Source organism: Eptesicus fuscus, chromosome 13 (assembly GCF_027574615.1).
Source record: "Eptesicus fuscus isolate TK198812 chromosome 13, DD_ASM_mEF_20220401, whole genome shotgun sequence".
Taxonomy (NCBI): domain Eukaryota; kingdom Metazoa; phylum Chordata; class Mammalia; order Chiroptera; family Vespertilionidae; genus Eptesicus; species Eptesicus fuscus.
In genome coordinates, this window is record NC_072485.1 from 1,921,120 (window position 1) to 1,945,497 (window position 24,378).

The 24,378-nt window shown below is 53.2% G+C and overlaps 2 protein-coding genes across 3 annotated transcripts; one reads left to right on the forward strand and one right to left on the reverse strand.

The window, feature by feature from the left end:
- The first annotated feature begins 1,474 nt into the window (after positions 1-1,474).
- Positions 1,475-4,599, forward strand: LOC103293741 (T-cell surface glycoprotein CD3 delta chain). The gene is made up of 5 exons (XM_008150108.3): positions 1,475-1,686; positions 3,141-3,359; positions 3,818-3,949; positions 4,223-4,266; positions 4,459-4,599. Exons 1-5 carry the CDS (start codon positions 1,632-1,634, stop codon positions 4,522-4,524), a joined length of 516 nt encoding a protein of 171 aa, XP_008148330.2. The 5' UTR covers positions 1,475-1,631; the 3' UTR covers positions 4,525-4,599.
- Positions 4,600-14,228: 9,629 nt separating this feature from the next.
- LOC103293819 (T-cell surface glycoprotein CD3 epsilon chain) lies at positions 14,229-24,136 on the reverse strand. Of its 2 annotated transcripts, XM_028158459.2 has the most exons (9): positions 24,110-24,136; positions 23,893-24,000; positions 21,868-21,888; positions 20,855-20,869; positions 18,557-18,580; positions 17,584-17,805; positions 16,368-16,535; positions 15,791-15,837; positions 14,229-14,785 (listed from the first exon to the last, which is right to left on the reverse strand). In XM_028158459.2, the coding sequence occupies exons 2-9, from the start codon at positions 23,939-23,941 to the stop codon at positions 14,729-14,731; spliced, it is 603 nt and encodes a 200-aa protein (XP_028014260.2). In that variant the 5' UTR covers positions 23,942-24,000; positions 24,110-24,136; the 3' UTR covers positions 14,229-14,728. The 2 variants fall into 2 exon arrangements, with proteins under 2 accessions (XP_028014260.2, XP_028014259.2); XM_028158458.2 differs by lacking the exon at positions 24,110-24,136 and having other exon boundaries at positions 23,893-24,063.
- Between the last annotated feature and the right edge of the window lie 242 nt (positions 24,137-24,378).

A 24,378-nucleotide genomic window follows, 5' to 3' on the forward strand; every position in this document is an offset into this window, starting at 1 on the left:
CAAAGGCAGTCAGAAAACAACGAATAAGATGGCAATAACTGCTTACCACGGAAAAGAATGAAATCTTACTATTTACCACATGGATGGACCTCGAGGGTACTGTTCTGGGTGCAGTGAGTCAGACTGAGGAGGACCAGGGCCACATGGTTTCACTTATATGTGGACTCTCAAAAGCAGAATACACAGGCCTGACCAGCGAGCCACAGTTGGTTGGAGCGTTGTCCTTGCACTGGAAGGCTTCGGGTTCGATTCCCGGTCAGAACACATACCTAGGCTGTGGGTTTGATCCCTGGTCGGGTGCATATGGGAGGCAACTGATGATGTATATCTCTCATATCGATGTCTCTCTCTCTCTCTCTCTCTCTCTCTCTCTCTCTCTCTCTCTCTCCCCCTTTCTCTCTCCCTCTCTCCCTCTCTCCCTCTCTCCCCTCCTCCCTCTCTAAAAGCAATAAAAAAGTAGAATAAACAAACTCATAGATACAGAAACAAATTGATGATTGTCAGATGGGAGAAGGGTTGGGAGGCTGGACGAGAAAAGTACAGGGATTAAGAATACAAATTGAGCCCAGCCTGCATGGCTCAGTGGTTGAGCATCGACCTATGAACCAGGAAGGTCATGGTTCAATTCCTGGTCTGGGCACATGCCCGGGTTGAGGGCTTGATCCCCAGTGTGGGGTGTGCAGGAGGCAGCCGATCAATAATTCTCTCTCATCATCTATCTCTCTCTCCTTCTCCCTTCCTCTCTGAAATCAATAAAAATATATTTTAAAAAAAGTACAAGTTGGTAGTTACAAAATAGTCACAGGGAAGTAAAGTACAGCATAGGGAATATAATCAATACTATTGCAATAACTGTGTAGTAACTGTGCGAGGTGGGTGCAAGGCACACCAGGGTAGGGTCACTTGGTAAGTTATATACACATCTAGCCACTCTTCTGTGCACCTGCAGCTGGTACAGCGTTGAATGCCACTTGAAACTAAAAATGAAAAAGAAGCAGGGAGCCAAACCAAGCCTTATCGTGGTACCGAGGGCATTAGACGGAAAATCCCACGGCCGGCCCGGCCCAGCGGGAGGCAGGAGCTCCGAAGCCCACCCTCCTGCTGGTAAGAACACGCGGTTGGCTGTCCCAAGCTGCTCAGAGAAGACCTCGGCAGGGTCCCGCGAAAGACCAGGCGTGGGGAACTTAGCGGGCGGGAGGGGCGCACAGCTCTCCTCGTTTTGAGAGGTGGCAGTTTTAGGTGGTGCATACATGTAGTTTGTTGTTCACAGGAACTCTCAAGTTCTCGTTTTTCATCAGTGACCCAGGAAAGGATCGTCCTCAATCTCCTTCTGCCTCCCAGAAATCAGGCAACCTTCTCACATTCTCTGCTCCCCCTTTCACTCCACCCCTACGCTTCCTGTTCAGACAGCAACTCGCACCTGTTTCCTTCCCACCCACCGGAAGCGGCGCACCCCACAATCCCCCATCCTCGAGGCAGAGAGCAGAGAAACAGGCCTTCTGGTGCCTCCCCACCCTCCCCTCTGTCTGGTCTGCGAGTCAGCTGGGGAGGCCGCTCTCCCCGCGGCCGGCAGCCCTGTGACCCTGTGACCCTGTGACCGGCTCTAGCTCCTGCGTGGATTCTGTTGGAAGATGGAGCGCAGCAGGTTTCTGGCTGGCCTGACGCTGGCCACCCTTCTCTCCCACGGTAAGGCTTCTCCAGCGGCGTGGCAGCTCCTGGGAGAAGAGACCGAGAGGGACATTGCCACCTGGAGTGAGACCCGCTTGTAGGTCCTGGGCGCCGGCTCTGCCACTCGGCAGGGCTGTCCAGGAGGGAGTGCTGGGGTGGAGCCCCGGGTCTGGGAAGTGGGCTCGTGGCTTTGACCGGCTCCAGTGAAGGGTTCATCTTGGCCTCGAGTGTCTCTCCGAAGGCCCAGGCCAGAGCTCTGTGGGAAGTGGGTGTGTGCCTGAGCCGAGGGCTGACAGTGGCAGCACCGTCCCTCTGGGGCAGCCGGCCTCTGGGATCCAGGCCTCTCGGGTCCAGCACACAGGGGAATGCTTGAAGAGAAACGCTCACTTTGGGCTGAGCAGAAGGGAGGGCAGATTTGGGGAAAGAGAGCGACCAACTCATCTCTGTTGGCCTGGTTCCTGTCCCAGGAACCCCTTCAGTCCCGGGGGACCTGGGATGAATGGTGACCAAGGAGTTAGGTGCTTTGGGACACCCAGCATTTTCAGGGGAAACATCCCCAAGCAGGACATGCGTGCGGGATGTGAAGAACCTGATGTACCTCTCTCCCTGAGGACACGCATGTGTTCTTGACCTGCTTTGGAGGCACTGGGGTTTTCTGGACGGGGCTCTTGTATCCACACTGGTAACTGAGTGTACCCTCAGGGAGAAGGTAGCGCCCACGATCCCTGGGATTGGAGGGACAGATGCCAGTGCCTCTGTGGACGGCGAGCTGCTCTCTCGCCAAGCCCTGCAGTGGGTCTAGAGGTGCTGGCCATGCCCCCAGCCCTAGCTCCCCACGGGACTTGCCTTGTGTGGAGCCCCGAGAAGAGATTTGCCACATTTCCCTTCAGTCCTTCTCCCCTTCAGCAAGGGCAGAACAACTGAAACTCTCTGCGTGGGATTCGCCCTGGCTTCCCTGCGGGACCACGGGCTGGTAGTTCATACCAGCTTCTCTCACCCCCACCCTCTCTACTGTTGTGGGGTGAGGAAAAGGGGGAGAAGCTGGAGGGGAGTGTTGTAGGCGGGCTGGGAAGCAGAAGTGGACGCTTTCCGAGAGGGAGAGGCAGACGTCTCCAAGCAAGGAGCCTCTGCCTGTTTGTGCCTCGTGGTGCTTCCGCAGGCTCTGCTCCCTCCTGCTCTGAATCAGTGGTCTGGATTCATTTCCAGGAAGGCCCTTAGATGAACCGTTTCTACGGTTCCTCCTTTGCTCTTTGTCCATCGGGGCCTGCCCTCAGCGTGGACCACATCCTGTGTCCTTCCCGGCCCCTGAGGTTCATGGGCAGCCACCTGAAGCCTTTCTCTTGTGACTTCTCTCGGCAAGAAACCATAAACTAGACTTGAAAAGTGGTCTTTCTTAAGTATGAGCCTCAGCAGAACAAGGGGTCTGGGCAGAGCGAAGAGGTGGCTCCAATCACAGTACTTTTCCCCCCTAGTGAGCCCCCTCCTGGAATTCGTGGAGGAACTTGAGGACAAAGTGTTTTTGAATTGCACCGGCAACATCACGTGGCTAGAGGGAACGAGGGGGAACCTGTTACCACCGGACAATCAGACTGTGGACTTGGGAAGACGCGTCCTGGACCCTCGGGGAGCGTACACGTGCATTCGGCTGCAGGAAACAGGCGTCTCATACACCCTGCAAGTATATTATCGAAGTGCGTGCCCCCTGAGCCTTTGGGTGGGCATGGAGGGGGCCTCTGGATGAGAGACCTTCCTAGCTGTGGACTGTGGTGGACCAGTCTGTTTTCTAAACAAACGGGCTCCTCCTGTGATGGAATGAGCCAGACTCTCGGGCCCTCAGAGCTGGAGAGAGCTCAGCTAAGGAGGAAAGAGCAGTAGGAGCCTGTGACCCCAGCAGCAGGGGCTTCGTTGGGAGAGCGGTTTGGCCTTTGCCTGTTTAATTTCCTGTAAAGCTGAGACTGCTTGTGGGCCCGCCTCAGGGATGCGTTGGGAGGAAGAGCAGAGGTGGATATAGCAAGGCCACCAGCAGGCCTTTCTCCAAGGATCTTAAGTTCAGGGCTTGACTGGAGAGAGCCCGGGGCTGCCCCAGGAGGCAGAGGTGGCTTCCTGGTCTTGAAAGGGCCCCAACCTCTCCTCTTGCCCCTCCCCCCAGTGTGTCAGAACTGCGTGGAGCTGGACTCCGCCACCCTGGCCGGCATCATTGTCACCGATGTCCTCGCCACCCTGCTCCTTGCTTTGGGAGTCTACTGCTTTGCTGGACACGAGACTGGAAGGCTCTCCAGGGGTAAGTGGGAAGGACAGAGAGTGTGTGTGTGTGTGTGTGTGTGTGTGTGTTGTGGATGTGCACCTGCTAAGCATTGGGGCTGGAGTGGGTAGTGACTCACCTGGGAATCACTCCCCTAAGGATTTTTACAGCTGGTTATTGAAGGACGTGGGTGCCCACGTTGCTCACGCAGACTTGCGAGGCTGTGACCGCCTGCAGCTCCCCGGCAGTGTCCATAGGGTCTCACATCTCCTCCCCCAGGCCCTTTCTAATACGCTTTCCTGGCTCTTCTAGCTGCTGACACTCAAGCTCTACTGAGGAACGACCAGCTCTACCAGGTGAGCCCTGGTGAGAGAGATGGGATGGGAGGAGGGGGAGTGGCGATGCAGAAGCTGACAGTAGGGGTTACGTGCGTGGTCCTAGTAAGGAGTTTACTGCGGGTGGGGTCTGGAAAGGCCAGGCACCAGCTCTCAGCAGCCGACTGGGGCCCGCTTGGGGGAGCCCTGCCCCTGCCCCTTCTCCTCTCTTAGCCCCTCAGAGACCGGAACAATGCTCAGTACAGCCACCTTGGTGAGAGCTGGCCTCGGAGCAGGTGAACCTGAGACTGATGGAGCACCGGCTGCCGATCGTCCCTTTTCCTCCTGCTCAGCCAATAAAGATGTCTTCTTGCATGTGGCAGGCTCCTGAACTTTCCAAAGCTCCGGGCCCAGGCCTAGGAGCCGTCCTGACTTGGCAGGGTCCTTGCCCTCCTGCCCACGTGTGTTCTCCCTTCATCGCTTCCCTGCCTCTGGCCTCCATGAACCGGGTGATGGGCAATCTCTCATTACAACTTGGCTCACGGTGCTTCTGACCTGGTGGGCTCCTGGGGGCAGGGTCTGCCCGCCACACTGCCTGGCTACTTGCCGCCTCCAGGCAGCCCCAGCACAGCACTTCCTGAGCTCTGGTTCCCTCACCACAGCTGAGGCGGCTGCCGGTTCGGGGACCCAGCCACACACAAGTTTCCATGACATCATGAGCGCAGATGGCAGAGACATCAAGGGCCCTGGGACTCACTTCCTGTGTGTGGGAACGTCCCTCTTCTGCTGAGGGACTGGCCTCGGTGTTATGAGCCCTGTGAAGCCATTAGCTGTGAGGAGGTCTCAGCCCAGGCCCCTCAGTACCACTTACCTTCCTCCCCCAGAACCTGCCCTGCCCCTACCTGCATGCACGATAAACTGGCAGCCGAAACCCTTCATCAATTAAAACACGTCATCCCTCGCCACTCAGTGGCAAAACTGGAGCTTGAGACTGGGTGGGGGTTTAGGATGTTTTCTCTTTGGTTGTGGTTGTTGGTCCTCACCTGAGGATGTTTTCCCATTGATATTTAGAGAGAGTGAAAGAGGGGGAGAGACAGAGAGAGAAACTTCAGTGTGAGAGAGACACATCAATTGGTTGCCTCCTGCACGTGTACTGACCAGGGCCAGGGATCGAGTCTACAACCTAGGTACATGCCCTTGACCGGAACTGAACCCAGGATCCTTCAGTCCGCAGGCCGATGCGCCATCCACTGAGCCAAACCAGCCAGGGCTAGGATGTTTTCAATAGATGTCCGCTTCAGCCCTAGTTGGTTTGGCTCAGTGGATAGAGCGTGAATAGAACCCAGGGTCCTGGGTTCGATTCCTGTCAAGGACACATGCCTGTGTTGTGGGCTTGATCTGCAGGAGGCAGCTGATTAATGAGTCTCTCTCATCATTGATGTTTCTATCTCTCCCTCTCCCTTCCTCTCTGAAATCAATTATATATATATTATATCCTCTTCAGCTGGTGGGTTAATGGTGGTTCTGAAACCTTGGGAGTCTAAGGGACTTATTGCGAATATAGACACTTGGGCCCAGCCAGTGTGACTCAGTGGTTGAATGTCGACTTATGAACCAGGAGGTCATGGTTCGATTCCCCATCAGCACATGTTTGATCCCCAGTAGGAGGTGTGCAGGAAGCAGCCAATAGAAGATTCTCTCTCATCATTGATGTTTCTCTCTCCCTCTGAAATCAATAAAAAACATTTTTTAAAAAAGAATATAGACCCGTGGACCCCATGCCAGGCATGCAGTCCACAGGTGATTCTGAAACAACCCCAATTCGGAGAGCCTCCGGTTTAGAGGAAGAACTGAGACCACTTACTCTCTTGTATTCTTTATGCCTATCCTGCCCGTCATAGGCGGAACTCTCCTCTTGTTCTCCGAGTAAGAGTAATTGAACAGACTTCAGGACAGTTTAATGAGCGTGTGCATTTTATAGACCAGGATTCCCCCCAAAGAAAAGAATTAGCACTCACATGGCCAGATCTGGATGAGTCTCACTCTCCTGGCTCTCCTAGCTGCTGCCTCTCAAGCTCTGTGGAGGAACGACCAGCTCTATCAGGTGAGCCCCGACGAGAGAGATGGGGATGGGAGGGCTGTTCTGCCCACTGTATTTCAAGACATACACAGACCCTGATTTTGGTAGACAGAGTGAACGTCCCATTGACAACACATGCTACCTTCATAGATTTATTCTGACCCTGCGCATTCCTCCTCACCCTAGATCCGACTTCACCTCGGGCCACCCTTCCCCGGCTTGCATTGCCCCAGTACCTGTGTCTGCGCACGTCCTTTTACCTTTATTCCTCACACACTGTTATGCCCCGGGTATTTCTCACAGTGCTCCACCCTGGCTCACCTGGGATTTCCTGAGGAGCTTTAAAGGGTATGGTGTCTGGGTGATTCCACCCCAGATATTCTAATTTTTTTCAAATTTATTTTTATTGCCCTAGCCGGTGTGGCTCAGTGGATAGGGTGTCAGCCTGCAGACTGAAGGGTCCCCGGTTTGATTCCGGTCAAGGGCCCATGCTAGGGTTGCAGGCTCGATCATTGATGTTTCTCTCTCTCTCTCTCTCTCTCCCTTCCTCTCTGAAATCAATAAAAATATATTTAAAAATTTTATTTTTATTGATTTCAGAGAGGAAAAGAGAGCGAGAGCGAGAGCGAGAGAGAGAGAGAGAGAGAGAGAGAGAGAGTCATTGGTCTGGGGCATGCGGACTTCAGGTGATTTTAGCGGGCAGCCAGGGTGGGAGCACTGCCCGCCGCCTGAGCACCTCCGGAAGCGTGGTCCCTTTCGGCCCTCCGTGTGTGCCTTGGTCCCTTTCGGCCCTCCGTGTGTGCCTTGGAAAAGCAGACTTATGAGGTGGGCGGACTGAATGCATTTAAATGGTGAGACTTGGTGAGTTTTGGCACATACACACGCTTGTGAAACGTGGCTGCAGTCAAGGTAAGACCATCCCTCGCCCCGGCAGCCTCCTGTGCTCCTGTGCGGGCGTCCCAGCCTCCTCCTCTCCACGCCCCAGGCCGCCGCTGACCTGCTTGCGGCCATTGCAGGCTGGTGTGCGTTCCCCACAGCTGACATAGATGAAATGCTGTGTGACAGGGCTCCTTTCGGTCTGGCTTCTCATACTCAGCGTGATGACTTGGAGATTCACGCCTCTTGTTGCCTCCATCACGCTTCTGCCTTGTTTATGCTCAGCAGCGTTCCCCTGTGCGGACACGCGTGGCGGCTTGCCTGTTGGACGGTTACTAGTCTTTTGGGTTGTTTCCTGGTTTGGGCTATTACACATAAAGCTGCTGTGAACATTTACATATATGTCATTGTGTGGACCTGTGCTTTTGTTTCTATTGGATAAATACCCAGAGGGGGTATGGCTGGGATACACTTAAGAAAAATTTGTATTGATTTCAGAGAGGAAGGGAGAGGGAGAGAGAGATAGAAACATAAAAGATGAGAGAGAATCATCAACTGGCTGCCTTCTACATGCCCCACACTAGGGATTGAGCCCGAAACCCGGGCATGTGCCCTGACCGGGAATTGAACCATGACTTCCTGTTTTATAGGTTGATGCTCAACCACTGACCCACACCGGCCAGGCTGGGATAAATTTTTAAAGAAAGTAGTAAGACTATTCTAGTTCCTTTGCACTCCCATACAAATTGGCTTCTCAAATTCTGACTACAAAGTGCCTGTTAGGATTTTGATTATGATTGCATTGAATTTATAGACAATTTGGGAAGAATTGACATCTTAATGATATTGAGTCTTCCAATCCATGAACATGTCTTTTGTCAGATTTATCCTGAAAGGCTTTTATATTTTTTGATGTTATTGTGTATGGTATTTTAAACATTTAAATGTCCAGTTGTTTAGTGGTGAATATAGAAATACAGTTGCTTTTGGTATATTGACCTTGTATCCTGAATACTTCTTCAACCCAATTACTAATTCTAGTAGCTTTTTGTCGACCCCACTAGATGTTCTACATAGATGACCGTGCTGCTTGTGAATAAAGACAGTTTAACTTTCCCACGTCCAACGTGGACGTGTTTTATTTCAGCTCTGTGCCCTGGCTCAGCCGCCTGTGCAATGTTGCATGGAAGTGGAGAGTGGGCATTCTTATATATATATATATATATATATATATATATATATATATATATATATTATTGATTTTTTACAGAGAGGAAGAGAGAGTGATAAAGAGTTAGAAACATCGATGAGAGAGAAACATCGATCAGCTGCCTCCTGCACACCCCCCACTGGGGATGTGCCCGCAACCAAGGTACATGCCCTTGACTGGAATCGAACCTGGGACCCTTGAGTCCGCAGGCCGACGCTCTATCCACTGAGCCAAACCGGTTTCGGCGAGAGTGGGCATTCTTGCCTTATTTGTGATCTTACAGGGAAAGCGTTGTCTTCATCATTAAGTATGAGGTTGGCTGTAGGTTTTTCTTAGATGCCCTTTGACAGGTTGAGAACATTCCCTTCTCTTTCCAGTTTGTTGAGAATTTTTAGTGAAAATAGTTGTATTGTCAAGTGCTTCTTCGGCATCCATTGAGATGTTTATATGGTTTTACTTTACTGAAAAAGTAAAACCATATAAATTATAAATTACATCAGTGGCATGATCTGTTAAACCAACCCTGCATTCCTGAAGTAAACTGTACTTGATCACTGTGATATTTCTTTTGATATATTATTAGATGAAATTTACCAAAATTTTGTGAAAAAAAACCTTGCATTTATTCATAAGGAATATTGGTTTTCAGTTTTCTTGTAATTTTTTTGTCTGGTTTTGGCATAAGGGTATATTAGTCAGGGCTCTCCACGGAAATATAACTAATATCTATCTATCTATCTATCTATCTATCTATCTATCTAGAGAGAGAGAGAGAGAGAGAGAGAGAGAGAGAGAGAGAGAGATATGAAAGAGAGAGAGATTTATTTTAAGGAGTTGGCTCATGCAAGTGTGAAGGCTGACAAGTCCAAAATCTACAGGTGGTCGGGCAGGTGGGCAGGCTGGAGACAGGGAGGAGCTGATGCGGCATCTTGGGTCTAAAGGCAGTCTAGAGACAGAGAGAGTTCCCTTTTCCTCAGAGGACCTCAGTCTGTTTTTTTCTTAAGGCCTTCAACTGATTGGATGAGGCTCACTCACATTATGGAGAGTAGCCTGCTTTCATCAAAGTCTACTGATTTAAATGTCAATCTCAACTAAAAAGTACTTTCACAATGATGTCCAGATATGCTTGACCAAATATCGCGGTAGCATGGCTCAGCTTGACACTTAAAATGAACCATTACGCAAGGTGAATTTGGTCTCCATAGAACGAGTTGGAAGTATTTCCTCTTAGATTTTCTGGAAGAGTATGTGTAGAATTGGCATTATTTCTTTCTTAAATTCTGGGTAGATTTCACCAATGAAGTCATCTTGGTCTGAGTTTTCTTTGTGGGAAGGTTTTTAAGTATATATTAAAATTATTTAGTAGCTTAAGGGCTCTACCGGCGTGGCTCAGTGGTTGAGCGTGGACCTATGAACCATGGTTAGATTCCTGGTCAGGTCACATGCCCTGGATGTGGGCTTGAGCCCCAGTAGGAGGCGTGCAGGAGGCAGCGGATCAATGATTCTCTCATCATTGATGTTTCTCTCTCTCTTTTTCTCTCTCTCTCTCTTTCTCTCTCTCTCTCTCTCTCCTCCCCCGCTCTCTCCCCCCTCCCTTCCTCTCTGAAATCAATAAAAATATATTTTTTAAAAATAAAATGAATAAAGGGCTCTTTGGGTTATCTATTTTATCTTTAGTGAGCAGAGTGTCTTCTCCTTTCTCTTCACAGTCTATCCACCCTTCCCTCTAAGGCCCAGATCCCGTCTCTCATGCATGTTGCTTCCCTACCACCTCAGCTCTCTCAGGCGCTCCTTAGAACACCGGGCACACAGTCTGGGGTACTCAGGGCACTCAGTCACATTTGTGCCCTGTGGCCGTTGAACTTCCTGCATGTGTGGGCACGATTATGTGACTGCAAGCTCCTTGAAGATGGGAACCGTTTGTCCCCCGGAGCCTCAGCACAGTGCTGGTCTGCCTGTGGTTAGAAAAGCACTCTTGCCCTCACTGGTTTGGCTCAGTGGATAGAGCATTGGCCTGCAGATTGAAGGGTCCTGGGTTTGATTCTGGTCAAGGGCACATGCATGGGTTGCGGGCTCGATTCTTAGTAGGGGGCCTGCAGGAGGCAGCCAATCAATGATTCTCTCTCATCATTGATCTTTCTATCTCTCTCTTCTTCTCCCTTCCTCTCTGAAATCAATAAAAATATATTAAAAAAAGAAAAAAGCAAAGCACTTGCTGAAGGAAAACCTAAATGACTGCACACAGCTTGTAAGTCGGGAAGCCGGAGAGCATTCTCGACAACCACACTAGCCCTGGGAACGGCTCAGAGTTTTGCAGTCAGATGCTCTGCTCCTCCTTCTGGCTCTCTCCTCACTAACATACAACCTCACGGCTCACCTCTCTGAGCCGTGTAGGCAGCTGTAAAACAAGGACAACAACATGCACCCTGTCTGGTTGTCATGAGGATTAGATGGGACAAATCGAGTAAAGTGCTAAGACAATTTCTAGAGCATAGCAGATGCTCACTAATGGTAACTGTTGCTGCTCTTATCATGCTGAGCCACACCTCGCCTTGACTGGGCACCATCAAATATGCCCGGGACGAGACAGCCACCCCGGGCCAGCCTACTGGTCAGCAGCTAGTGAAGGTCACCCTCAGGGGACTCCTTGTGAGCATAAGTGTTGAGAGTTTAGAGGGAATATCAATAGACACAGACAAAAGCTTTTGACAAAACCTCACACCCACTTTTGATAAAAACTCTCAGCAAAGTGGGAATAAAGGGAGCATATCTCTCAACATGATAAAGGCCATAGATGACAAACCTATAGCAAACATCATGCTCAATGGGCAAAAACTAAAACCATTTCCCCTAAGACCAGGAAAAAGACAGGGATGTCCACTTTCACCACTCTCATTCAACATAGTACTGGAAGTCCTAGCCACAGCAATCAGACAAGAAGAAGAAATAAACGGCATCCAAATTGGGAAGGAGGAAGTAAAACTCTCATTATTTGCAGGAGACATGATATTGTATATAGAAAACCCTAAAGACTCCACCAAAAAACTACTAGATTTAATAATGAATTTGGCAAAGTAGCAAGAGAGTTTATCAGGAAAGAAGCAGTGTTTCAACAGGGCCCGTCACACAGAAGCTGCGGTCACAAGCCGACTGAGTATGCACCACTGTTCACATAGAAACGTGCAGACCTGGAGAGAATTTTATGTTTATTTGAGCCAGACTGTTGACAATTGCTGGGAAGTAGTATCTCAATGGATTGAGGTAATGCTCCGGAGATTGGCGGGTTACATCTGTATTTATACATTGTAATCAAAGGAGGGACGTAGGTGGGTACATGAGATCCATTGGTGATAGACTAGAGAGGCGGGAGAAAGCAAAGCGGGAAACCCCTGGGATTGGATAAAAAGTAAAATGACGGACACACACGTAGGTGGGTGCAGGAACAATTAACATGATAATGAAGGAATCTGTGGTCTCTGTCCTGGCGCCCAGCACATTAGGTTGTGCCCCAAGGGGTCCAGAAAAAGGGAAGTTACAAGTTACCCAGATATTTCAAGGGTGTGTTACCATAGACGCAAAAAGACAGGTGGGCTCAGTTCAGGTAAAGGTTGACCTTGTCAGTGCAGATACCGGCCTAGGAGGTGACTGCCCACCATCACTGCTTTAGTTAAAGTTCCATTTCAGACCATCCTTTGTGGTGACTTTAGGTCTCTGACTTTGCAAGACCGCCATGCAGGCCTCCCCTGAGCTGTCAGGTCAGCATGTGGCCCCTTCTGTCCACACCACCAAAGGCTTTTTCGGTCCTGGTCGCACACACAGATAGCCCTGTGGTCACAGGGAGCTTTCTGAGTGCAGAGAGGGAGAAGGGAGAGCCCGCTGGCTTGAGCTGGACCGAGACCCATGTCAGTGCTCAGGCCTCTCTCCTCAAGCTGCGCCTGGGCGCTGGGGGGCTGTGGGGGGCTCCCACACTGGCCTCAGGTGCAGCAGGTCTCTCACGCTCACTGGCAGGCCTGCAGCCCACATCCTGGCTCCTGCCCACAGCGGCTCTGGCTGCCGCCCTCACAGAGAGTGAGGCCGCTGCTCTCTTCCCCTCTTCCCTCCCCTCCCCCGCCACCCGCAGCTCTTCCTTTCCTTTTCTTTCATTTATGAAAACTTTTACCAACATTCTAATAGAAGTGATTCTGTTCATTTACAACCAAATTAACCTTATAAACACCAGTTTTTTAATCAACGCTTCCTGGAATGCCTTTTGTAATTAAAAATAAGGTTTTGACATCAAACTGACTGTATTAAAGAAATTTTTCCTTCATAATTTGAAGGTGAAATAGAAATGTGCCCAGGTCTCCCCACAGACTCTGACATCCACTTCGGAGACAGGTGTGGGTCATCGCGACATCCCAGGTGGAGGGGGTCACAGTGGGGGGTCAGTGTGATGACCCCGGTGGAGGGGGTCACAGTGGGGGGTCAGTGTGATGACCCCGGTGGAGGGGGTCACAGTGGGGGGTCAGTGTGATGACCCCGGTGGAGGGGGTCACAGTGGGGGAGGTCAGTGTGATGATCCCGGTGGAGAGGGTCACAGTGGGGGGTCAGTGTGATGATCCCGGTGGAGGGGTCACAGTGGGGGGTAAGTGTGATGATCCCGGTGGAGGGGGTCACAGTGGGGGGTCAGTGTGATGACCCCGGTGGAGGGGGGTCACAGTGGGGGGTCAGTGTGATGATCCTGGTGGAGGGGTCACAGTGGGGGGTCAGTGTGATGACCCCGGTGGAGGGGGTCACAGTGGGGGAGGTCAGTGTGATGATCCCGGTGGAGGGGGTCACAGTGGGGGGTCAGTGTGATGATCCCGGTGGAGGGGTCACAGTGGGGGGTCAGTGTGATGACCCCGGTGGAGGGGGGTTACAGTGGGGGGTCAGTGTGATGACCCCGGTGGAGGGGTCACAGTGGGGGGTCAGTGTGATGATCCCGGTGGAGGGGGTCACAGTGGGGGGTCAGTGTGATGATCCCGGTGGAGGGGGTCACAGTGGGGGGTCAGTGTGATGACCCCGGTGGAGGGGTCACAGTGGGGGGTCAGTGTGATGATCCCGGTGGAGGGGGTCACAGTGGGGGAGGTCAGTGTGATGACCCCGGTGGAGGGGGTCACAGTGGGGTGCTGCATCTGGATCAGGATCGCCCCCGAGGCTGTCCCCTCGGCATTGACCCACGGGCAGCGCTTTCCTCACACAACTCTGAGCCCACACAGTGCCAGGCTCTGCTCTGGGCGCGAGGAGCGCAGTCAGGATGGAGACAGACCGTCTCTGACCCCGCAGAGCGTTATGGCGCTGCCTTTGGAAATGGTTCGAGGCCCCAGACCTGGGGACTGCCTTACCTGGACTCTGCTTTTGCCTCTGCAGCATCTGATGTTCTGATGAGGAGAGAGGCAGGGAGAGGGGAAGGGGTGTGCCCGAGGTCCCTAGCAGTGAGGGTGGTGCAGCTGGGAGATCTGTCCCCCCCCCCGCCCCCCCCCCCCCCCGGCCCTGCGCCTGGTCACCTGCGGCCGCGCTGCCTGTGAAGCCTCTGAGCCGGCCTCACCCTGTACGGACTGGCCCCTCCGTCACTCTCTGCCACTTTGACGTTTTTTCCCAAGAGAAGTGAGTCAAGTGGCTAATAGTTCTCTCTCTGCTTCCCTAGTGCTCTCTCCGAAGAGGTGACGCCCGCCCGCCCCGGAAGACAGTGGTCCTGGCCGGGGACCACAGCTGGGACTTGGTCACAGGCAGAAGGGCCGACTGTGGGACACAGGCTGCCTCGAAGGCCCCGCAGGAAGAGGACAGCGATTCTTTCAGCCAAGTGCACTTTATTTCTCCTCTCTCCCGCCCGCAGGAGCCCAGCATGCTCACGGAGATGGCAGTGACCCTGGGCGGGGGAGGGGCAGTGGAGAAGGGGAGAGGAAGCTCTGGGGGCACCCCGGCCAGCGCTGACCCAGGGCACTCGCACAGAGCGTCGCCCAAAGGAGAGCTGGACAAGCAGAACGGCAGGTGGACAGTGAGGGTGAGGCAACTTATACGCAGGAACGGGAGGGCGCGAAGGAACCTCCAGAGAGAGAGGAGGGGAGTGGTGGTGAGAGTGCGGGGTGATAGGTGAGGAACGCTATTTCAAAGAACAAAGAGGCAGCAATATCCTAGGACTGGCTGCCAGCAGAGAGGTGCGAAGGGGTTGGGGGGAGCGGGGATGGGGGGAGGGCGGGCAGGCTGCAGGTGGGAGTTCCCCTCTGGGCAGGGGACAGATCTCCTGGGGGGTCCAGGGTGGAGCGGTGCCTGGAGAGGGAGGAGCCAGGCCTGCCCTGGGAGGTGGGTCCTCACGAGTGTCAGACGCCTCTCTGGTTCAGTCCGGAGTACAGGTCCCTCTGGCCTTTCCTGATGGGCTGGGGGAAGGGAAGGGAGGTCAGCAGGGCGGGAGGAAGCGGGGTCTCAAAGGATCTAGCTCCAGAGCAAAGGCAAGAACCTTGGACCAGGCGCCAGGAGGCAGGCTGGCATCGCCTGGCAACAGCCTGGCTCTGGTCCCCCTGGGAGTCAGCGTCCCCATCTCAGCAGTGAGAATCGAAAGACACGCGTCTCAGGGCGCTGGTCAGAATTACATAAAGCCACGCGTGGGGAAGTGACTGCCATGTGCTTGGCTGGTGCCCAATAAATATTTGTTGGGTGTGTTCAGGCGTGATAGTAACGGTATTTAACAGTTGGCAGTCACACACAGCAGCCAATCAGAAGGATCCTGATGACCGTCTGCTAGCCAGCCAGGAGCCCTCCCGCTGTCCAGTCAAGAGGCGGTCCAGGGCGCAGAGGCGGGGTGTCTGGCCGTGTGTGCGGGCGGGGGAGGCTGGGAGCTCTATATCCGTGAAGCATTTGAATCATTCAACAACGGGCATGACTGTACAGGTGCATGCTGGGGGGCATCAGCCCCGAGTTCATCATGCTAGAATTTACACATGTGTTATTCCCATGGCTGTGTCCCAGCTGATGGAGAAATAAGCCAGCCTCGCCGGTTTGACCCAGTGGATAGAGTGCCGGCCTGCGGAATGATGGGTCCCGGGTTAGATTCCGGTCAAGGGCCACACAGCCAGGTCGCAGGCTCAATCCCGGGAGGGGACACGCAGAGGCAGCTGATCAACGATTCTCTTCATCATTGCTGTCTCTCTCTCCCTCTCCCTTCCTCTCGGAAATCAATGCAAATACGTTAAAAAAGAAAAAAAGAGCCAGCCGCTCTCTCGTGGTGGAAACTGCGCAGCCTCCTATGTGGCCCTGCCTCACTGTGAGCGGCTTGGGGGGAGAGTCTTGGAGTCTGAGCGAGGGCTTTAAGGTGTGACGGGCCCGATGAGCAGTCCCACTGTCCCGCTCCTCTAGAGGGACCTGAGCCCTCCAGCCCCTGTTACCTCATAGTCCGGATTAGGAACTGGCGGTGGCCTCTCCTTGTTTTGTCCTGCAGGGCGAGGTGGGGGGGGGGGAAGTGGGGGGAAGATTTGTTTTCACTGAGACCAGATGGAGGACGCAAACCCCTCTGTTCCCTCCTCTCCCTCTCCCTCTTCCATTCCAGCCACCTCTTCTCTCTTTCTCCTTTGAGCCCATCCCGAATGCCACCACTGCTCTTATCATTTTGTGACTTTCCTCAGCTCAAGGTCCTTCCTGGGTTTCCTTTCTCGTGGAGGAAGGGAAAGGAAAAGGCGGGAGCAGTGTCCCAAGGGCTCCCCCCCGCCCCCCACCCCGGGGCGGGTGGAGTCGGCGGTTCCGGAGCGGACAGGCGCTGGAGGGAGCCCTGCCCATAAGGAACGTTCGCCCTTTTCTGAGGGGGCAGGGGAAGGCGATCTGAGCAGTGGAGCCATGTCAAGATCGCGGCCACACAGTGAACGTCCTACAGAAGCCGCCTTGACTGGCTGTGGCCTCGCTGCCCACCCTGCCCGGCCGGACGCCCCTCTGCGGGGCCTCTCCTCCCACCCAACGCCGTGCTCTTACCACCGGGCCTGCCGCCGGCACCCACGCCTCTGGTCACAGGCTTGGCCTTGGCCTTCCTGTTCTTGCTCCAGTGATACACCAGCAGCAGCAAGCCCAGGGTGAGGCAGACGTCGGCCACGATGATCCCGGCCACGGCCACCAGGTCCACCTCCATGCAGTTCTCACACACTGCGGGCGGGCGGGCGGGGGAGGGGAGAAGTCACCGAGGACGGAAGACACAAGGACACCGGAGATGAGGGAGGGACAGACAAGTGGTTCTCCCTTCAAACCTCACGCGCTGGCCATCGCTAGCGCCGAGCCCTCCTTTCAATGTTTATAACAGCCACAGAGCGTGGCCGCTCTGGGGAGAAGCTCTGGCGTCAGACAGTCTGGGTTCAAGCCCCAGCTCCTTGCTCACCTGCTGTGAGGACGTGAATTGCTTTCAGCTCCCAAAGACTGTCCCCTCACCTATATGGGAATCACATGCCACTTCACTCATGTGGTTGTTGAGAGGATGCCATCAGGGAAAAAAGTCCGCCCTGGCCTGTTTGGCTCAGTGGATAGAGCATCTGCTTGTGGACCAAAGGGTCCCAGGTTCAATTCCGGTCAAGGGCATGTACCTCGGTTGCAGGCTCCTCCCCAGCCCGGCCCTGGTCAGCAGGAGGCAACCAATCGATGTGTTTCTCTCACTTCAACGTTTCTCTCTGTCTCTCCCTCTCTCTTCCACTCTCCCTAAGAATCCGTGGAAAATTATCCTCGGGTGAGGATTGACAACAACAAAAAGTCCCAGGCGAGTCTATGGTATAGTGCTTGAAACCTAAGCACCCAATGAATGTCAGCCGCCGTCAGGGTTTGTGACAGTGCCTTGGCGACGCCGTTTTATCACAGCATCTTTGAGTCTCTCTGCCAGTCCTTTGAAAGGACACATATCTGGATAAAGCATCAGATGAGCTCCCAGGGTGCCATCACCTGGGTGTGCCGTAAGGCCATCTGTCTCCTAGAAGCTGTTGTAGATTGCGTGCTGACGGAGCTTACCCAGATAGCCCCCCATTGGTGTTGAATCGAAGTTGCAGAAAACGTGGGTGCCGTGTGGCCCCAGACAGTCCCAGTACTGAGTGTAGGAGAGGCATAGAGAGGCGGGGGCTGTGAGCTGGGTGAGGGGGGATGACGGAGGAGCCCTTTGGAGATGGTCCTCCCTAAACAGTCTAGCTGTGCTCGCGCTGGAGACCTGCATTACCTCTTGCTTTTAGGTAGAGATGGTTGCGATGGTTATTCGAGTTGTCTCTGTAGCAGGTGTAATGACCGCTGTTTTTCATTTCGGAGAAATTGTCTAATAACAGGTGTTCCTCGTGATGATCGGGTATTAGTACACCATCTTTTTCCCATTTTATTTGCTCAGAATCAGGGTCCTCAGGACATGTTAACTCCACCCTGGTTCCGGAGATGGAGACTTTAAATGCTGGGGAATGGAGAGAAGAGGGAAATCGGAAGAAACCAGTAAGATTTCAGGAAATGCAAAGTAGTAACGAAAGAGCCAACCAGATGCAGAAAGTCATCTGTCATTCGGGTCTTAGATTTTGTTGTCAAAAGGGAACTCTGCTGGCTGGAGGGTATGACAGTGGGGTTATGCAAAAAGGGGCCCAGCCATGGCCAGTGTGTTCAGTGGTTAGGGCGTCAGCCCACACACTGAAGGGTCTTGGGTTGGATTCCTGGTCAAGGGCATGTACCAGGGTTTCCGATTTGCTCCCTGCCCCTGGATGGGGAGAGTTTGGGTGGCACCCGATCGATGTTTCTCTCTCACATCGATGTTTCTCTCTCCCTTCCTTCCTTCCTTCCTCCCTCCCTCCCTCCCTCCCTCCCACTCTTCTCTCTCTGAAAAGCAATGGAAAAAAATATCCTTGGGTATGGATTAACAAAACAACAACAACCGCCCTCCCCCCCACAACAACAAAAAAAAACGAACAAAAAAAACTAACGGGTACTAGACAACTTTTTGAAAGTGACTTTAGCGTTTAGGTATGGACATGGGGACTTGGGAAGGAGGGAATGGAAGCAGAGAAAGACTACGCGAGTCCCTGCTGCAGTGCGTCTGGAACAGGAGTTGGGAATGCACTGTTGGCAGGGCCGCCGTTCTCGGGAGCAGCTCTCACTCGTTCTGGCCACACTGACTCGCACCCTTGCTAGGCACACCTCAGCGAGGGCTGACTTACTCTTTGGATGATGTGAAAAGTCACCTGGAAGTGAGAAGAGGAAGAGATGGTAAGGAAATGACCTTGGTGTAAGTTTAAGTTGTAGGTAAAATTTTTCAAGTCCTCAGGGATCCCCACAGAGGGCCCATCCTTGGGATGCCCTGAGCCTTAAAGGGATATACTATGTCGTTAGTCCATGAGGTAACTTTATAGATACAACTCAGATACATCAAATTGAGAATATACCAGCGTGTGCCCTTAAATTATGGGAAGCACTATATACATTTTAAGGGAATGGTTCTTCCAATAAAAAGTGGCTTTATTTTAAATGTCCCTGAATATAACCAACTCCCAATTATTTTGTTAGAGGGAGGACGACTGAAATCCCTTTTTGAGTTGGGAATCCAGCACATTCCCCACAGCGGGCGACTTCCCCCAGGGCTGCGGGGCTGCGGTGCGTGCTCACTTCTTGGGAGACTTGTGTCTGGGACCCTGGGCGGCACTAGGCTGTGCTTTAGCCTGGATAGGGCAACTGGGAGAGAGGAGAGGGTGGTGCAAAGGGACGGCCCTGCCCGGCCGGCGTGGCTCAGTGGTTGAGTTGACCTATGAACCAGGGGGTCACGGTTCCATTCCTGGTCACGGCACATGCCCAGGTTGCAGGCTTGATCCCCAGTGTGGGGCGTGCAGGAAGCAGCCGATCAATGATTCTCTCTCATCATCGATGTTTTTCTCTCTCTCCCTTCTCTGACATCAATAAAAATATATTGAGAGAGAGAGAGAGAGAGAGAGAGAGAGAGAGAGAGAGAGCCCTCTCTCTGTTGAGGGTGTTTTGCTACAGGTGCTACTGGGACAGGTCACTGGGCCGAGTCCGAAATCCTGTGTTTGAATTCCAAATCTGCCTTAGGCTTTGATCAAGGTCAAGTCGTTTTAACTTCTCTAAGCCTCAGTTTCTTATCTGGAAAATGGAGCTATAAAACATCTACCTCACCAGTTATCTGTGAGAACTAGATGGATTATGAAGGTGAGAATGGGCCGAGCAGAGCAGATGCATGAGAACAAGGTGAGTTCTCCCTTCCTTCGCTGGAAGGTTCTGCTCCCTGGAGCACGGAGCTGCGCCCGGCTCTCTGGCTGAGATCCCAGGGAATGTACACAAGCCGTTCCCCACGTTTGTCCATCTGCTACTAATTGGGATGGAGTATAATGACAACAGACAGTCGATATTATTTTGACTTAGGAATAATTTTCCAACACTGCCATTTTTTAGAAATGTTAAATAAATGAGAAATCATACATAAAACAATTTAAAAGGAAGTAGACATTTCACTGCTCGGTGTGTGGACAAGAAAATGTAAAGAAAATTGTTCACAACTTTTATCGGCACAAATTTAGTTGCAGAGCCTAGACTTACACATGCTCACCAAAGGCCTCGGTGTTCATGCTTAGAAGCAGGATCTGCTCACAAAGATTTTGTACGCACCCGGACGCAGTGTTCACAGAGGCTAAGAACATGAGCTTCAGCGTCAGCTAAGCCTGCATTTACACTAACCTCTGTGATTGGACTATTTACTTATTTTCTAACCTTGGTTTTCTGCAGAATAGGGATGTTGGATGAGGAAACTTGGGTAAAATATTGAGGGTAGTATCCAAAACATCCATGCTCAATAAATGTCAGTGCCTATTATCTAGGCTGCATGCTTCCCATATAACAGCTAAAATTCACCAACTGTCTTCCATAGCCCAGATAGTATTCTACGAGAATTACTCATCCCTCATAACAACCCTGCCAACTGCGTATCACTATTCTTTCCATTTTACATGTGATGGTGCTGTGGAACGGCGATGTTTCATAAATTATTCAAAGGAACTCAGCAAGCCAGCCCTGCCAGGATTCAGATACTTTGCTCTGCATCTGCCCACCTCATAGCAGACAACACACTGTGCTACCATGCATTTCTCTCTCACCAGGCCATTTGCTTCTTGAGGGGAGGGAATTAATGATGCGTGCATGTGTCTGATCACTCATGCACTCAAAGAATATGCATTGAGCACCTGTTCTGTGCCCGGCCAGGTGACTCAGACACCGTCTCTGCCTGCAGTGACCTTAACGCTGTGGTGGCTCTGACCTCACCCACAGGCATCTTCTTCCCGGAGTGTGTGCTCAGGGACACACGTGACGGCAACAAGCCCACACGCCTACTGAAGGAGGATCGCACGTTTCCTCTAACAGCTCTGGTCCTCAGTGTGTGTTATGGCGATTGCCCCCGCCACCATTTGGTTCCACATTTGAAAAGAGGTTGTAAAGAGCAAACATTCTCTTACCAATGTCTTTATTCTCTGAAAAAGAAAGCGTAAGAGACCATTAGCAACACTTCCAGCAGCTGTAAGATCAGATCCTGCTCCCAGGGGTGAGGACTGTTGCCCAGCCTCTACGTAACGTGGTCTCCAAATGCCCAGGGCCACATGTGAAAACGGTGTGGGCCCTGCGTCCTACGTTAAACAACTGATGGTCATTTACACAGATGAATTCTGAGTAATCATCTCCCAATACATATTCCACATCATCACGCTGTGTGCCTCAAACTTACACCATGTCAGCTGTCAATCTACCTCGGGAGAGCCGGGAGAAGCAGCCCCGCCCGCGTGCTGCCTCAGCGAGCCCTGCGGAGGTCCGCACTGAGCAGAAACCGACTCTGAGCAAGATCCACTCTGACGGCCACAGCCTTCCTTAGGGACGAGCTGCCTGAAGCACCCCTGCGCTGCACACCCCCGTTTGTCAGTGCGGAGCTGTAAAGCTTGCTGCATGGCAAGAGAAGGAAAGGAAAGAAAAGATCCCAAGGACACTAAGCGCAGGCCGGCACCGTGACCGCCTTCCAGAGTCCTGCCGCTCAGCCTGGAGGAGCCGACTAACTAGGAAGTCTCCCAACACTGGGACCCTGACGCTACTGCTAGGACCGAGACTGCAGCCCAGGCCAGGCCCACACGTAAGCATGTGCACACACGCACACACACGCACACACACGCAGAGTATTACATCCCCTCCTCAGAACCTCACACCAACTGCGGATCCAGCAATTAAATGGTTGGCACTTTCAACTCGATGGAACAGTCGTACTTGCTTCCTCTGAATGGTCAGGGCTCACTCGTTGCTACGGTCTCTGAGATTCCCCTCTCCCCGGCTACAGCCAGACCTCCTCCAGACTTAGGGAGGAAAAGCAAAGGACCAGGTGGCAGGAACCCCTGCTGTGTGCCTGGGGAAGCCCTGTGGGAGGCCGGCTCCCCTCACACCTAAAGAATGTGGGCGGGTTTCATAACCAGGAAAGAACGAATCTCACCTTCTTGCCCCCAAGCGCCAACTGGAACAAAATCAGAAGAAAACAGAGTTAGTCAGTGTGTGGTGCCTGCAGTTCCAGGCAGAGCGCCGTGTCCTGTCCGACCCTTTCTGGACACTGATCGCCCTGCCCACACCCTGCGGGTGAGTCACTCCTGTACCCCAACTCCTGGCCAAGCCGGGGTGAAAAAGGGCAGGAGAGCATCTCGCATTCAGCGCGAAAACACAGTGTCTGACAAACGGGTGAGACAAAGCCGCTGCTCTCTGGGAGCCGGGAGGGAGAATGGCAGCCACGCCTTCGCGGTGGAAACTGGTCTCTGACCCGGGGAGGCCCGCGAGCTCCCGGGAGGGCCGCGTCGGGGGAGGAGGCGTGCGTGGGCCGATGTCTCAGTGTTTCCGTTTGTTTTGCATTTGGGAGATGGACATGTTTGAAGCTCTGGTTACTCACGGATGCAGCCTGTGCAACAGAGAAGCCTGGTCCCTCCCAGGCCCTGGCCCTCGCTCTGCAGTAACTGGGATTCGTCACCCTGACCAGTTTCCCTGGGTTTGCCTGAAAGGTCTCTGTGTACCCAGCCCTCTCTTTACCCAAAGCCCCCACACTGGCTGAGACTACACCTCTGCCCCTCTCCTACACTCACAGCAGGTGGGCACATCCTCATGGGGCCAAATGGCCAGGAGAGCGTGGGTCTTTGATCTCTCTCTCTCTCTCTCTCTCTCTCTCTCTCTCTCTCTCTCCCTTTCCCACCCCTCCTTCTCCTTTTCTCTCAGCAAACCATCCTTTATCCTGTGGGCCTCTAAGGGAAATGCCCGCCTGCTTCCTCCGGAGCCACGCCTGCCCCTGGACCAGGACCAGGAACGGACTGAGCCTGAGAGCCTGTTAGACTCGCAGAATCGCAACCCCCATCCCGAGCCCCAGCCCAAGCCGCAGCCTAACAAGGTCCAGGAGGTGTGTGCACATTCGAGCGAGACACTCAGGAAGGAGCAGGCCGTGCAGACCCCGCGGCGGTGGCTGAGGTGGGAGCCTGCCAGGGGCACCTCCCAGGGCCCTGAAACCAGGCTCCGGGAGCCATCGCCCGGCTGCGGCACAGCCCCTATGGGTGCAGCCCGCAGAGAGAGACAGCGCCCAGGTCAGCTCAGCACTCCTGTGTGGTTTTAAACAAGCTCTTTAACCTCAGTGAGGATCAGTTTCTTCATCTACAAAATAGGAGGTGATGTTTACCTTCCAAGATGGAGGTGAGGATAACCTGGTTAACACATGTGAAGGTTTTTATTTTTATTTTTTTTACAGAGTATCTAGAACTCAATAAATGGCAACCTTAAAGAAATGTAGCTTATATGAAATACTAGAGGCCCGGTGCAGGAATTCAGGCATGGGAGGGATCCCTCAGCCTGGCTGGCAATTGGGGCGATCGGACTGGCTGGCGGGGGGAGGGACTGCAGGAGGTTGGCTGTGGGAGCGCACTGACCACCAGGAGGCAGCTCCTGCATTGAGCATCTGCCCCCTGGTGGTCAGTGCACGTCAAAGTGACCAGTCAACCGGTTGTTTGGTCCACTGGTTATAACGGTCACTTAGGCTTTTATATATATAGATTGAAAACACTCTTGGTTACTTATCCATTATTCCGCTTTGCTTCACAGAGGACTACACCATGGAAAGCTCTTGAGTCACTGAGAAGAAGCGAAAACTATGGAGTATTTTGCTGTCTCAAGCGAAGCTGGCTCCACCCTGCACAGAGCTGGGGTTCAACCAGCCAGCATCCTCCCAACAAGGAGCACCCTCGGCTCTGCCCATTGTCTTCAAATCAGCTCCCAAGGGCTGGGAGTCCAGGGACGGGAGGAGATCCTTCTTGAAGGCACAGAGCCCGCTTTCAGGAGAGATGACCACCCCACTGCTCTCCTCAGCTGCCTCCGAGGACCCGGCCACGTTTCCCCATCAGCTTCCAGCCCAGCTACCGTGGCACACACAGCTCCTTACACCTCCCAGTGCATGACACCCCTCGCCTTGCCCTTTACGTTTCGTCCTACTCACCGGATAAGAGGCAGAGCCCCAGGACGCTCCAGAGCTTCTCCGATGGCATCTTCCTCCCCCTAGACACTCACTGAACAGAGATGGTGCAGGCCCGCTGGCCTAGTGCTTCTGGAAGAGAAACCAAAGGCCTTTTGTGCCACCCCGCTGAGGACGAGGACTCGGGGCCACTGCTCCCAGTGCTGGGGTGAGAAGGGGGCTTTGGAAGAGGGAGACGCACCATCACCCGAAGCAGGCACCAGGGCTGGGAGGGGAGGCGGGTTCTGAGCCGACACAGGAAGTGGGGGGTGGGGGAGCCTTGGGCCTGCTGGGCTCAACGTCACTTGGAAACGGTCGGTCGAGGCAGAGGCAGCCACCTGTGTTGGTGGGGAGCTGGGCCCCATCTCTTTTCACAGGACAAATGAGTGGACTGGCAGACTGAGGGTACGGTGAACAGTACATGCCGTTTAGCTGCTGGGGCCTGGCACAGTGCACCCCCACATTGGAGAC

Bases quoted from the DNA above. Each gene is read 5' to 3' on its own strand.
- LOC103293741 (XM_008150108.3), top strand. From the start codon at position 1,632: ATGGAGCGCAGCAGGTTTCTGGCTGGCCTGACGCTGGCCACCCTTCTC. The intron at 3,950-4,222 runs GTAAGTGGGAAG...TGGCTCTTCTAG, and splicing joins GACTGGAAGGCTCTCCAGGG to CTGCTGACACTCAAGCTCTA. The intron at 4,267-4,458 runs GTGAGCCCTGGT...CTCCTCTCTTAG, and splicing joins GGAACGACCAGCTCTACCAG to CCCCTCAGAGACCGGAACAA.
- LOC103293819 (XM_028158459.2), bottom strand. From the start codon at position 23,941: ATGCCATCGGAGAAGCTCTGGAGCGTCCTGGGGCTCTGCCTCTTATCC. The intron at 16,536-17,583 runs GTAATGCAGGTC...GCCCGCCCGCAG, and splicing joins TCTCTACCTAAAAGCAAGAG to TGTGTGAGAACTGCATGGAG. The intron at 15,838-16,367 runs GTAAGAGCACGG...CTCGCCCTGCAG, and splicing joins TGCCGGCGGCAGGCCCGGTG to GACAAAACAAGGAGAGGCCA.